This window comes from Crocodylus siamensis, chromosome 7 (assembly GCF_052110815.1).
Source record: "Crocodylus siamensis isolate JL-2025a chromosome 7, ASM5211081v1, whole genome shotgun sequence".
Lineage (NCBI taxonomy): Eukaryota > Metazoa > Chordata > Crocodylia > Crocodylidae > Crocodylus > Crocodylus siamensis.
Window position 1 is genome coordinate 95,023,112 of NC_143401.1, and position 13,372 is coordinate 95,036,483.

At 43.2% G+C, this 13,372-nt stretch overlaps 2 protein-coding genes across 6 annotated transcripts in view; one reads left to right on the top strand and one right to left on the bottom strand.

Annotated features, from left to right (window-relative positions):
- The window catches only part of CFAP43 (cilia and flagella associated protein 43), a 59,106-nt gene extending 55,552 nt beyond the window's left edge, over positions 1–3,554 (top strand). For both annotated transcript variants that reach the window (XM_090057652.1, XM_090057651.1), the window contains 4 exons: positions 767–931; positions 1,999–2,079; positions 2,570–2,723; positions 3,369–3,554. In XM_090057652.1, the coding sequence (XP_089913778.1) occupies positions 767–931; positions 1,999–2,079; positions 2,570–2,723; positions 3,369–3,541 (573 nt within the window). In that variant the 3' untranslated portion in view covers positions 3,542–3,554. The remainder of the gene's footprint in view (positions 1–766; positions 932–1,998; positions 2,080–2,569; positions 2,724–3,368) is intronic.
- Positions 3,555–4,763: 1,209 nt separating this feature from the next.
- SFR1 (SWI5 dependent homologous recombination repair protein 1) lies at positions 4,764–12,657 on the bottom strand. Of its 4 annotated transcripts, none has more exons than XM_090057657.1 (4): positions 11,110–12,457; positions 10,089–10,207; positions 6,849–7,238; positions 4,764–5,831 (listed from the first exon to the last, which is right to left on the bottom strand). In XM_090057657.1, the coding sequence occupies exons 2-4, from the start codon at positions 10,182–10,184 to the stop codon at positions 5,640–5,642; spliced, it is 678 nt and encodes a 225-aa protein (XP_089913783.1). In that variant the 5' UTR covers positions 10,185–10,207; positions 11,110–12,457; the 3' UTR covers positions 4,764–5,639. The 4 variants fall into 4 exon arrangements, with proteins under 4 accessions (XP_089913783.1, XP_089913780.1, XP_089913782.1 ...); XM_090057654.1 differs by lacking the exon at positions 11,110–12,457 and adding an exon at positions 12,482–12,657 and having other exon boundaries at positions 4,765–5,831; positions 10,089–10,184; XM_090057656.1 differs by lacking the exon at positions 11,110–12,457 and adding an exon at positions 12,482–12,616 and having other exon boundaries at positions 4,765–5,831.
- Positions 12,658–13,372: the final 715 nt, after the last annotated feature.

Genomic DNA, 13,372 nt, shown 5'->3' on the forward strand with positions numbered 1-13,372 from the left:
TAGTTTGACATCTAATATGTGGCTAGTCTGTTTCAGCTCACTACCCTACACCAGTGGGCTCAGACTTTGCCAATATGTGGTCCTCGAAGCTATTATGAGTCCTGTAACATCTCTTACTGTAATAGGCCGCTGTCCTCAGGTCTGATCAAAGGAATTCTGATTGATGGAAAGGCAGCGTTCTTGTGTGCTACATCCTTTATGCACCTGCTTTAAATGGAGAATTTTAATATCTTTTCCACCAATCCTACAGCTCCCTCAAGCTCAAATGTACAATCATGTCAATAGGCAATTGAATGTTGGGTTATACTGAGCATTGCAAAAATTAAATACCTCTTTCTCATTTAAGGTGAGAGTCTAGGATGATACATAATGCATTTCATTTTTCATATGCTTATTAAAGATTATTTTCTCAGGCAGCCTACCTGCATACAAAAATGCTTTATTGCTTTTGATTGAAGCAAAATTTCTTATACCAAAGCAAGCTCAAATATTGTATAGGTAAAATGATTAGTGCTGTTATGAGGTCATGAATGAACGGATGTTGATTGCAATTTCTTTGTGATGCAGGGCTGTGGCAGTGTGTCCAAAAAACAGCAGATTCGATAAGACTACTGTCTGGATCAAAGCCTCTGAGAGTCATTGCAATAAGCTACATTCGCCCTGCTCAGATTATGACTTTGCAGTCTTGCCTATTCTGTTGCATAGATAACTATTCCATAACCCATAAACTGTGCTAATTAAAATTAATCTGTCTGCTTTTTTTCAGGCTCAAGGAGAAAAGAAAATTGCTAGTATGGTGGAATGTAAAGACTTCTCTAAAGGGATATTTCAACTGGAATGGGAACATAAGAAAATGAAGATGCAGATGGAAGATCTAAACCAGAAGGCTCGAGATATTCAAACCCTGCGTGTGTCAAAAGATCGTCAGCTTGTACGTTACTCTCTCGAACTTCTGTTTTTATCCTGAGAAAAGTTGTGTTCTTTATTTTCCTGCATCTGCAGGTGAACCTAGCTCAAATTATGTCCACAGTTCAACCTTAGGGGGTAAACATTTGCTTCTGACTCTTCAGTGCAAAGCTAAAGTTATTAATGCCACATAGAATTAGCCCTAAGCCTTGGAGTAGCAATACTGGTACATCAAATAAGGAATGGTGTTTTTCCTAAAGTAAGGAACTCTTTTTAAACAAAACATTGATCTTACAAGAAAGTTCTGAAGTTGGCCCTATCTAGTATCTCTCAGAAATAACACATCACCTACAATTTTTTAAGGCAAGTAGGCTATCTCTAATTTTTTTTTCCACTTCAGAAGGGGCAGCAAGAGGACTCTTATTTCTAAAGCAGCTTATCAAAAATGCTGCCTGTGCACAAAAAAGGTGCAGCAAAATCCAAACAGCAACAACTGGTAGTAGGGAGGGTGAAATTTCATTGATTGATAGGGGTAGTTGCTGCTGCCCTTCATTGAAGGTAGTTGTAAGAGATACCTGAATTTATCACTGCCCAAAATAGACACATACATGAATGTTTGGTACTTGAGCGCTCTGGGTGGAAAGGGTTGGCTGGGGGTTGTTTGAATAAGGATATCTAATTGAGAGAGAAGCAAGGAGAAGGGGACATAACAAAAGAAGTATAAAGAGGACACTGCCTGAACTAGCAGCTGATTGCATCATTCTGAGAAAGCCTGAGGAACTTAAGCCCATTTGCACCAAAATAATTAGCTATTATTTTTTTAATCAGAGATCTCAAAACTATAGATTTTTAGACCAACTCCAGTTCTAATGTATACAACCCAAGGCATTATAAAGAACTTTCTAGTCAAGCATCCAGATTTCCTTCTACTTGAAGCACTGTCTCAGAACAGTATGCTTAATAGTTTCTGGAAGCACTTAGCACTGTACAGGATAAAAATAAATGCTTTCTTGAGTCCTGTAGCAACCGTCAACCAAGGAGCTTGGAACACTCAAACCCAGCAGTCAGATTTCTTTGTCTTTAATTCTACAGTTCCTAAATGTACTAAACTACGACAGCCGCGTGAACCACCAGGTATCGGTGCTGGAGCAGACCCTTGGTGTTATGGATAAGGTAAATTTTTAATGCGCTGTTACTGAACAAACAAACTTTTTATAAGACTCCAGTAGACTTGCCCTCTCACCCAGTAACCGATATCCTCCTCCTCTTCCTCTTTCTTCTCAAAGGTTTAGCATTTGCTGCCTTCCTTTCCACCTCTTTTTATCCCTCTTATCAGGCTTTCCTAAACTGCAGTGCCTGCTAATAGCATCCCTGCCTCTCACTGTCTCATTGGCTTCTTCATTTCAAATCTTATTTTAAAATCTGTTTCTCTCAGGCCTGTACTCCTTAGTTGCTTGTCTCTCCCATTTGTTATATCAGAAGACAAAAAGCTTATTGGAATGCATCTTGTAAGAAAGACAAAGTCATGGTGTACTGGCAGTCAAATCTAAAAATGAGTTGAGCTACAATGCAATGCTGCAGATGATGGATTTCCATATAACATTTGTCTGAACAGCTTTAATAGCATCTCATACATTTGCTTTATTCTTTTGGAAATGGACAGCTGCACAAGGAGAAAGTGAAGAAATGTCAGAAAATAATTAAGGACCTGCAGAAGCGCATCAGTCTGAAGGAGCAAGCAAACTACAAACTCAGCCGGGAGCTGCAAGAAATGCTCGTGTCTGTCTCAGAAAGGCGACATATCTTTGAGGCAGCTGGTGAGTCGCATTCTGCAGCCTTCTTTCAGTCTCAAGTAAAGAAGAGTTAGAAAGGACATCTCCAAGGTTGGAGTGCTGCTGCGGGAGCCCTCCAGGAGCATGAGATTAAGAGAGCAGATTTGTTACACATCCAGTAGGTACTGCTGCCCCAAAGAGCAATTTCAGTGTATAGGTTATGCCTGAACTAGAGATTTGCTTCTGTATTAACAGGACAATTGATTATTGCAAGTGAAACCTGGTGTCTCTTCAAGTCACACTTTTACTGGCAAAGAACAGGGCAAAAAAAGCAGCAAAAATTGATTTACTGAACCCACTCCCCTTAGCATTTGTTCCTGGAAAAGGAAAAACAACATCAGGTTGCAAAAGCAAGTATTTCTTTATTTAGGAACACTGTACAGATCTTCCCCATAATAAAGTAGCTAGAGACAGGCTTTCAAAAGCCAACTCCATGTAGGTATTGTTCAATTTTGAATACCTGGCAATGGATTTCTCCCTTGGTACTGAGTTCTCTTTAAATAATGACCCTAGCACGAGCTTCTTTGAAATGAACCACGTTCTACAATGTTTGTAACCCTGGGGCAGCACCTACCATAAAATGAATTCATTCACTAACATGAGCTATTCCTGATATTATGTTTTATACAGACACACAACCAGCTTCTGAAAAGATTGCTAAGGAGCATTACCAGGATATTGTGCAGCGACGACAATTAGTGGATCTTGCAAAGGGACAGGCCCAAGAGATTGCAATTCTTCAGGCAGAAGTTGCAAGGCTGAGAATGAAAACGTTTCCTGCCCTTTACCAAGTAGAGTATTAGCAAGAAAAGCTGCCACAGACACAAGCAGCAAGGCAGCCTGCATGAGTGGATAGAAAATTCTCAACTAAAGGAGCTTTCAATATTTCTTCCTTAATTTACTATTTAAAAAATTTCACCAGTGGACAAAACCTTCAAGTTTGTTTGGTTTGTATATTTTATATATAATCTTGTTAATTCAGTTCATAATGATGTTATTGTTTGACAGAAGCACAAGTCTGGTTATACAGCAGTTGAATACCATCTTCTTTCTGTGCATTTTGTGATCTACAGTACCCAATCCTGGGACATTCCAGAATGGAAGCAGCTCAGAAAACCCAGGGCCTTTACTTGCATCTTTTTAGAATGAACTAATCTGTCTTGCCTTGAGGTGTGTTTGTTTTTGTTTTTTAACTACTTAGCATTTTGACTCAAAAAAAAATTCCAAATCAATAAAACAGCCCAGAGATGGAGGTGATTTTTTTGTTGTTGATATATTAGTAAATGTACTTAAGATACCATGATACCAGGCATCTTAAATATACTTTTCATAAAGATTAAAAAGGAATGTTTGTACTTGAGTCATCAGCCAAGTCCTGATCTAAAATCCCATATTTTATCCCAGATTGAGGCCCCTGAAGTGAGGGAGGGAGTGGGGCTGAGGCTGGCATTGCCCAGCTGGGGTGGGGTGATGGACACAGCTGCAAGCGACTCATCTGCGGGGTATGGAGGCAGCTCCTGCTGCTGCATGCACCCCAGGAGTATGTGGAAGCTGTGTGCCCCCATCTGCACTGCATGTAGGGCGAGGGCAGGCTGGAACCAAGGCTGAACTGGGGGCTAGGCCAGGCTGCGCTCTGGGCAGGCAGAGGCAGTGCTGAGAGTGGGGCTATGGGAAGGGATTCATCCACCACAAAATTTGCAGTAGCCCCCATCCCAGTGCCACCCACCCCAAGTGCAGCCTTGTCCACCACCCCAGGAAGAGCCTAGAACTGCCCCAGCTCTACTCTGCCCTCACCCCATACGCAGATTTCAGGGAACACCCTCCCATGTCCTCCCAGGGTGCAGAGAGCAGCAGGAGCCACACCTCCTCGTGCTCCCTAGACAAGCAGCTCACGGCTCTATCCCATGCCCACCCCAGCTGTGCAGCGCCTGCCCCAGCCCCTACCCCACTCCCCCACTGGGGGAGGGGGCCTTGATCTGTCCCCCCACTCCCCTGCCACTTCCTTCCTCCCCGTGCCTTCCCCCACAACAGACTTACCAGCCCAACGCTGATTTCCACATTGCCGGGCTGTGCTCCTACCTGTGGCATTTATCGGCCACGTTGACCAAAAAAAGCCGATTGCCAATACTCTCAGTTTTCCTCATATCGGTGCTGAGCTGATATGGGAATGACGTATCAGTGCACCTCTAATTTGAAGCTTTGCAAGAGAAACTAGGATAACTAATAAAATACCATTCAAATTAAGACTAAATATCAAAGAGAAGTGTGGGTTACCTGTAGCATCAGGTACATGCAGAAAGGTAGGTTAGCGAGACATCTAAAGGCTTCTATTAAAAATTATTCTGTTTTTAAACACTAGAGTTTATGTACTGCTGAGAACTAGTTCTATTGTAGTATAATTGTTTTTACTAATTAAGCATATGCAAATAGACACTTAATGCTCAGAACACTTGCATCAGTTGATTGGCAGTAGGAAGAAACTTGGAAAATGGATGCATACTACAAACAAAAGGTTGAGCTCCTTCACATTTTAATCTAACTAGAAGCAGCAGATAACTTGAATCCATTATTTCATAATAAACAAGGCTATGTAATGTGTCAAACTGATCACCAGAAAAAGATGCAACCAGCTGTTTAAGTAAAATATTACTAATTTCATTTTCATATTTCTTCACGCTCAATGGTAATTTTCTCAAATCATCAACATGTGTTAAATCTTCCCAGAAAATAACTGCCTCTTACAGCACATACTGTATCTAATTACATGGCTCTATGAACAGTCTAGTAGAATAAACCAGTACTGAAGCAGACGACTATGATGATTTAATACATCTGATGCAATCAGTTTATGCAGTTGTTTTTGAGGGCACATTTTTGGAACGAGAGCTTTGCATTTGTTGATTATGTATCTATAAAGTCTTCCTCTGTTCTGCTGTAGTGTAGCAATTGGTCTTCTAATCCAAGGCTGTCTATCAACTGGGTGAGGCTCACTTTCTTTCCATCTGTAGAGAAAGCTGATTGAACCTCATAAAGCATCAACTGGGTGCTACTCCTCCATTTAGCTATCAAACACTGCAGATCGGACAGGTTGTTCTGAAATGGGAACATTTACAGAGTTACACAAAATTACCACATTTATCCAAATCCAAGACGGACTTCAACTTTAAGATAACTCCCTCTCCCCTCAATAATTAGATTCTATATGTGGAAAATTAATATATGTTATAATTTTCTATGTACAGAATGTGAAGGGGGGGTCTTAAATTGGCTGCCCCTTCCTCCCTTCCGCTGTGGCAGGGAAAGCAGTGGTGGGGGGGGGGTGCAGATCACCACCCCTTGCCCTCCCTGCCTGTCCTCCCCATGCCTGTACTTGTCCCACCTGCCACTTGCTCCCCTGCATCTGCCCCCTGCTACCTTCCACCCATGTGTGGCTACCCCCCTCCCTACACCCTTCTCCCTGAACTCCCCTCCCTACTTACCTTCTGCTGCAGCTTTGCTCCAGAGCAGGCAGCAGCAGTGGCCCTGGCCCAGCCCCAGCCCAGCCAGGGAGAAGCAGCAACAACTGCTCTGGGCCAGGCTGAGTCAGGTCTGGAAGGGCCAGCCTGCTTCCACTCCCCAGAAAACTAAAGATTGAGAGTCCAGATAATGTGACTCCCGTTTGGTGAGGGGGCAGCAGGACAGGCCCTATGAGGAGAGACTGAGGGACCTGAACCTGTTCAGCCTCAGCAAGAGGAGGCTGAGGGGGGACCTGGTGGCTGCCTACAAATTCATCAGGGGAGATCATAAGCAAATAGAAAGAGCCCTATTCTCCCCAGCACCACCCGGGGTGACAAAGAACAATGGTAATAAGCTGATGGAGAATGGGTTTAAGATCAGGAGGCAATATTTTACAGTTAGGATGGCCAGAATCTGGAACCAACTTCCCAGGAAAGTGGTCCTCGCCCCTACCTTGGGCAAATTCAAAAACAGGTTGGATGATCACGTGTCTGGGGTCTTGTGAACCCAGCATTCATTCCTGCCTATGGCAGGGGGTCAGGCTAGATGATCTGTTCAGGTCCCTCCTGACCCTAGCTACTTTGAAACTATGACCTATTCAGAAACTCTCCTCACCTTGGATCTGTACATCTTGACCAGTCTGAGCCTACGCAGCAGTTCTTCCTTCTCTTGGAGCTGCTTCATAAGTCTTCTCTTCTCCTCCAATAAATCCTGTTGATTTAGGCCAGGCCCAAGTGACACAGTGCGTGGCAAATTCTGAACACATCTGCAGGAATGGCCCTCCTGCAAAGGACTCTGCAAAGGGCTACTTTTGGTGCAGTTCACCTCCAAGCTTTGAGAACTGTCTTGTAAGGTGGAACAAGGTTCCTTTATGGATTGAGCCACTTCTTCAGAAGCACAATCTTTTCCTTCAGCATCAACCTTAAGACGCTTTGCCACAATGGAACTGGAATTAAATGAGCGTCTCGTTTTCCTCAATCGCTCTCTAAGTGTCGCACTCATTGGCTAAAGAAAAACAGTAACAAAAAACACCAAAGCAACAAATAGCTTGTGTTAGCAAAGACACTGATCGTATTCGAAAAAATAAGCAGAGATGCCAGTCATTCTAGGTTTTGGATTTACCAGCTCCATTCCCATATGATATAAAACATCACTTATATAGGAACTTCACAACTGGTGACTGGGTGTGAAAGATTCTTCTTCATCTTGTGTGTATGTTGACAGAGCTAGGGGACATAGGAAGAGTTCTGTCTCCAGTGTTTTAGACTTCATTGGCATGTTAGTTTAAATAAGGACAGCAGGATTTTCCCCTGAAGTACAGGCTTTAAAGACAGCAGGAGAATCTTCCTGGATTAAGGACCATAGGATTTGACTCGTATGTTTTACTCTAGTTCAACTCTCTTAGCCATCAAGAAGAGCTGCAGCATGCTACTGTTGGAAGGCTCTTTCATGGTGACGATAATTTATTTACTTGTAAGATATCAGCTTGGAAACCTAATGCAGGAGCTGCACAGCTACAACTCAGGATACCTACCTGCTCCAGAGAATTGACTAAATGCTGGGTTGTTGGTTTTTTTAAGTCTGTTTTGTTCCAGGTATGATCAACAGCATTAAACACTTTCCAAATGTAAAAGCCATGATTCTTATACCCCAAGAACATACGAACAAAGATAAATTAACTATTAAAGACAGTATAATCACTATATGCAGAAGAACAACTAATAGACATTTTGGGAAGCAAAGCCAAGATGATACATAGGTGGGTAGATATATAGATAGAAAGAAACACCCTTCTTTGTTTTTATGGAAGCAAAGTAGGAATGAAGGAACTCTTCCCACGACTAACTGTGGCTGAAAGACAAGGATTTCAAGTTATTTATAGGATTCTCTATTTTTTTTGTTTTCCTAGAACAACATGCATCCTAAAGTAATCCAAAACAGTGCAAATGATAAAATTCTATTTACAGTAGCTTTGCAACATGTTTAAAAACCATTCCAATGAGAAAAATTCTTCCAGCTCTACTCTGCATGGAAGATCACATCACTGACTGAATAGAAAAAAATTACTTTTTCCATATACAGGTTTGAAAATTAGTTAAATGTATACTCTTATTACATCTTAAATTAGACTCCCAATGCAGGAGGGTGCCACTAAGAGGACTATGGTGGCCAAACTAGGTTGTAAAGATGAATTTAAATTGAAGTAATGTGAATTTACTAATGTACATGACAGGCATCCTACTTCATTTCTCCAGCTGTCATAGTTATCTTGTGCATCCAAATCTTCAGATTCCTGCTTTGTCTAAAAAGAAAATTAGCTGACGCAGTAGAAACATTATTAAGCATCACCAGACGTGAAAGGAAACAAGCCTGAGGCCAAGAATATTAAATTGCTTTTAAATTAAAAACCCAGGGCAGAGATTTTTCAAACTGTTTACTGGTTTTAAGTGCCTCAAACAATTTGACACATCTTAGAAGACTTAAAACTCAAAGGGTGTGTGCTAAGCACTCTCCAAAAACTGTATTTGTTGAGTTCTAGATTCAGTAATTACTAAAAAAAAAGATGTTAATTCACTATGGACCATACTCTTCCCTATGAAGACAGGTCCATTAATTCCCCTCTACTATGGAGAATACCGTGCCACTAAAAATGCACCTGTCTGGACCATTTATGATTTGGTAGATAAATCCAGGGCATTTTTTTTTTTTTGCCTGTGAGGGCCATATTCCAACTCAGTTAAGTCGAATGTAACTACCTAAACTTCACTGGTAGTCCCAAGCAAGCAAGGTGTTTTTCTACTCCCCATCCCAAGCACTGTATCCCACTGCAAAAGTTTTTGACATTATCTCCATGTATTTAGTGCATAATTGTATATTTTAATTACTTCTAGGATCCTGAACTAGTAGAGGTATTATATAAAAATAAAAGCGATTTGCAAAAGTATATAAACTTTAGGAAAAAAATGTAATTCAGAAAGTCATTTTTGAAGATCTTTATCCAATACTTAATATATTTACAAAATATTAGGGGGAACTTTGGGGGAAGAATCCAAACAGCATAGCTGTACACATCTTTTTAATCAGACCCTACGTAGACCACACATTAATAGTGTGGCATGGTCAGCATGACACTAATGACACAGTATATATTTGACATTACATCAGAGATGAAAGAGGATATTAAATAGAGCTCTGATCCTGTCCTGAAGACATACTGTGCTTCCATTGTGCATAGAGATTTTTTTTTTTAAAATGTATAAATAATTTGTGTTCCAAACAAAGAATTAAACAAGACAACCTGGATTTTAGGCGAGTTTTGCCAAGAGAATAGAAAGTTAGTTAAGAAAGCTGTTACAGACATCAGGAGGAACTACAAAGGGTTCAGCTAGGACCATAGGAAGAATATAATGACGAGGAGCAAAGGGAGAGACCAGGTCTGGGAGGAGTGGGACAGAGCATGGGTTAGGGAGCTGCATTTCTTTGTACATGTGCAGGCAGCAGCAGCATTCTGCATAAACTGAAGCCTGAAGCACTGGGACAGGAGGAAGTTGTCCAGGTGGAAAGAAAGATTTTTAAAAAATTAAGTAAGTTTAAATAATACCCTGAATATTTGTGCAGGTATTTATAGAGCTGTATTACTTTTCTTAATAATTAGGGCACGTAGCACCTGGAACACTACGTAAATATATCTAGAATACAAAGAACATGTCTCAGGTATTGACATTCTGGGCATAGATTTTTTTCCCCCCCCCATACTATTTCAGAGACCACAGGAAACAATTTTACATGAAATTGGTACTGCTACACATAGCCCCAGTGGGAAAGCTTCTCTAAGGAAATGGTAGATTTTCATACCTGTTTCCCTGAGTTTGTCTTTGGAGGGGCTGGTGTCCTAGGGTCCTCTAGAGTACTGCATGGTGATGCTGATTTGTCAAATACAGGTGTTTCCATCTTGAGAATAAAAACTTAATTTACTGGAGATATAAGAATACAGTATGTATAAGACAATCAGGACTCATAGTAGAGACAATGTCTTTTATTAGACCAACAAGATATTTGCATAAAAATTCTTTAATTACAGGCTTTCAGGCACAAACACCCTTCATCAGGCATTGGAGAAAAGATTGTAAAAGTTCTCCTGGGTTGACAAGTCAGGATATTTTCCCCATGTCAGAATAAGACAAGAAAGCAGCAGTGCAAACAAGTAAAATGACCTGAAATTGAAGCCTTTCTACTTACTCAGATCATAAAGTTGTCTTTTTCTACAGGGCCATATTCTCCAAACCTCACATTCACCAAGCATTATCTTACTTTATCAATCACCCTCTCTAATTTAGAAGGATTAATGGCAGTACTAGTAGGGCTGGAAGAACTTAGCTTTTACATGTTTCTCTCTCTAGAGCTATAAGAAATAAAAGAATATACTGTGTATGAAGAAGAACAGTACAAGCGTGCATACAATTTCCACTGGCAAATAAGGCTGCTTGGGTAGATGTGATCTCTTTTTATTAGACCAACTATTTTAGTTGGGAAAATTGTTCTTTACAAGCTTTCAGGTGCAAAGAGATTTCCATTTTCTATCTGCCAATGGATAGATGCTCTTGTGCGATATAGGGAAGTGGCATGTATTTATAAGGAAATTAAACCTTTCACAGGGCCACCTCCAGCAACATCTTTTGCATTTCTACTGCTAACAAATTCCTCAACTTCAAAACTGGAATAATTCCTTGCTGCTAATCTGGGTAAGAATTATATTTACGCCGAACCTTCAAGGCTAAAAGGGTTGCTGGGAGCACAAGATTTTTATCATTCGACGATACAAACAATTAAGTTTTTGTTAGGGAAACAAAAAATACGAAGCAAAATCATTACATACACATGGCTCTGAAAATAGTCTAGTGTCTTTTTTTTTTGGAAGCGCGATGGTTTCAGGTATGCCGCTTGAATAAGCACATTACTCATGTGAGGGAAATGTTTAAGATTAAAATGAAGCTCCCCCATTTGCTCAGGGAAGCACGCCGTTTAACATGGCAAGGCGCGCTCAACTTCAGATTGATTTGAGGACATCCCATTTAGTTTGGCATTTGTGAACCACCTGCTAACCACCCACGTGCAGCTGCAAAGTTGTCAATTATGCCTTGGAATGCACCGCCATTAGCAGCTTAGAAACAGGATCAAGGCACATCTTTAAGTTTAAAAAAAATCTATAACCAATTTGCACGAACACTGCAAGACAGACACAAAGTGCCTCCTGCCTCGGGGTCACCGTGCAAGGTACTCCAGGTCGAGGCGGTTCCCGTCCCGTAGGCAGGAGCGTCAGGCTGCATGTCTCTCGCTGCTCAGTTAAATAAAGCATGTGGTTGATATTCTATTTTAGGCTATTTAAAAAAAAAAAAAAAAGGCTTTATATAGTAAAAGTCCTTTTAGTCCTGTGTCTTAGCAGCTTAGTACCTTAAACAGGTGACCAGTACTAATTGCAGGTAATAATAATGCTAAGTGACTGGCACCAGAGTAAACGAGAGGGTGGGGAAAAACCATTATCACGCCCAAACGGTATTTCGCAGATAAAACACGAGTCTTTTCCTGCCACGTCCGACAACAGTTTCAACGGTCTCGAATCGAGCTGCCAACCGCTTTCCAAATCCGGGCCCATGTAACACCCAGGTTATTTTTCCTCCTAGGGAGATGTCCCAACCGGACGCATTTGAGGGCGCATCAGCAAAGGCGAGTGCCACAAGCCACGGCCCCCGTCCCACGCAGGCAGAACCGGCCAGAGACGTCCAAACCCTGCTACGGATATAATCCATCATCTCTTTGTAAAATTCCCATCACCCCCAACACTCCCCTAAACTCGCCCCAGTGGGGGTTGTGCTGCTCCTGCAAAAGGTTAATAGAGAGAAGCAAACCCCCCTCTGACTTGGGGTGGGCGGCAGAAAAGGCCTTCCCAAACCCTGGGCCAGGCGGGCCACCAACAAGCCTCTGTCAAATCCCTTGCTCCTGCTGTGCCTCGGTCTTCCCTGCTGTGTAATGGGGAGAAGGACGCTAAGGGACCCTCATTCAAGACACATTTGAAGGTGGCTTCTACTCCAGCTGAAGGCACCCACGTGCCTTGGGGGAGGGGGGGATACACCCCCCCGGGGCTCAAACCCACCCCAAGGCGCCCCATTGCAGGGCAACCCCCTCCCCCTCCAGGGTGCAGCCCTGATCGCGGGGACAGCTCGTGAGCACGGGGCTCCCCGGCCCGGTACCTCGCCCCGGGCGGCCAACGGCTCCGGTCTCCCGCGCGGGCGAGGGAAGGAGTAGGAGTGCGCCCGCCCGCTCCCGCGCACAGACTCGGCGCGCGCGTGAAACATGAAGACGCAGCACCCTTTCCCCGGCCCGCTGGGGGGCGGGGCCCTGCTAGAGAGAGCGGCGGGGGAAGGCGGGAAACAGCAAGGGACGGATCCGCGCGCGGGCGGGCGCGCGCAACGCGAAGATGCATCGCCCGCCCCTGGGTGTGAGAGGGAGTCGGCGCGCGGGAAACAAAACAACTAACCAGCCAGCCAACCAACAAACACTTGGTGGGGGCGGGGCGGGAGGCTGCGCGCGCACTCGGGCGGGGGGCGCGCTCAACGAAACAGCCCCTCGCGCGCGGAAGTGTGAAAACACAACAAGGAACAACAAACGAAAAACCGCTCACCCCTCACACAGACGTGCCAAAAAGCCAAAACTCCGCAGGCAACAATGACAACAAACAAACAAAACCAACCCCAAACCCTCACACAGGTGTCAAAAAACAACCCCCCTCAAAAAAACCACAAAGCCCAAACCCCCTCACACATAGACATGTGGAAAAACAATGAAACAATAAGAAACCCCCAAACCCTCTCACACACAGATGTGTCAAAAAACAAAACAAAAAACCCAAATAACAAAAACCCCTCACACAGAAATAAAAAGCCAAAACCCGCCCCCCAAAACCTCACAGACAGAAATGTCAAAAGACCCCCAAACCAACCGAGGAGAGAGTGCACCTCACGGCCGTGGGGAGCAGCAGGGCCATGTCAGCACAACCATGAGGGGTAGCCGGGGGCAGAGGCATGGAGCCCGTGTCTGGGGATGCCACCATGTCCCCAAGCAGGTCAGGCTGCCATGCCCCC

Excerpts from the sequence above, each read along its gene's own strand:
- SFR1 (XM_090057654.1), bottom strand. The coding sequence starts at position 12,586 with ATGTTTCACGCGCGCGCCGAGTCTGTGCGCGGGAGCGGGCGGGCGCAC. Across the intron at positions 7,239-10,088 it reads AGACAAACTCAGGGAAACAG|CCAATGAGTGCGACACTTAG; the intron begins GTATGAAAATCT and ends GTTTTTCTTTAG. Across the intron at positions 5,832-6,848 it reads TCAAGATGTACAGATCCAAG|AACAACCTGTCCGATCTGCA; the intron begins GTGAGGAGAGTT and ends TTCCCATTTCAG.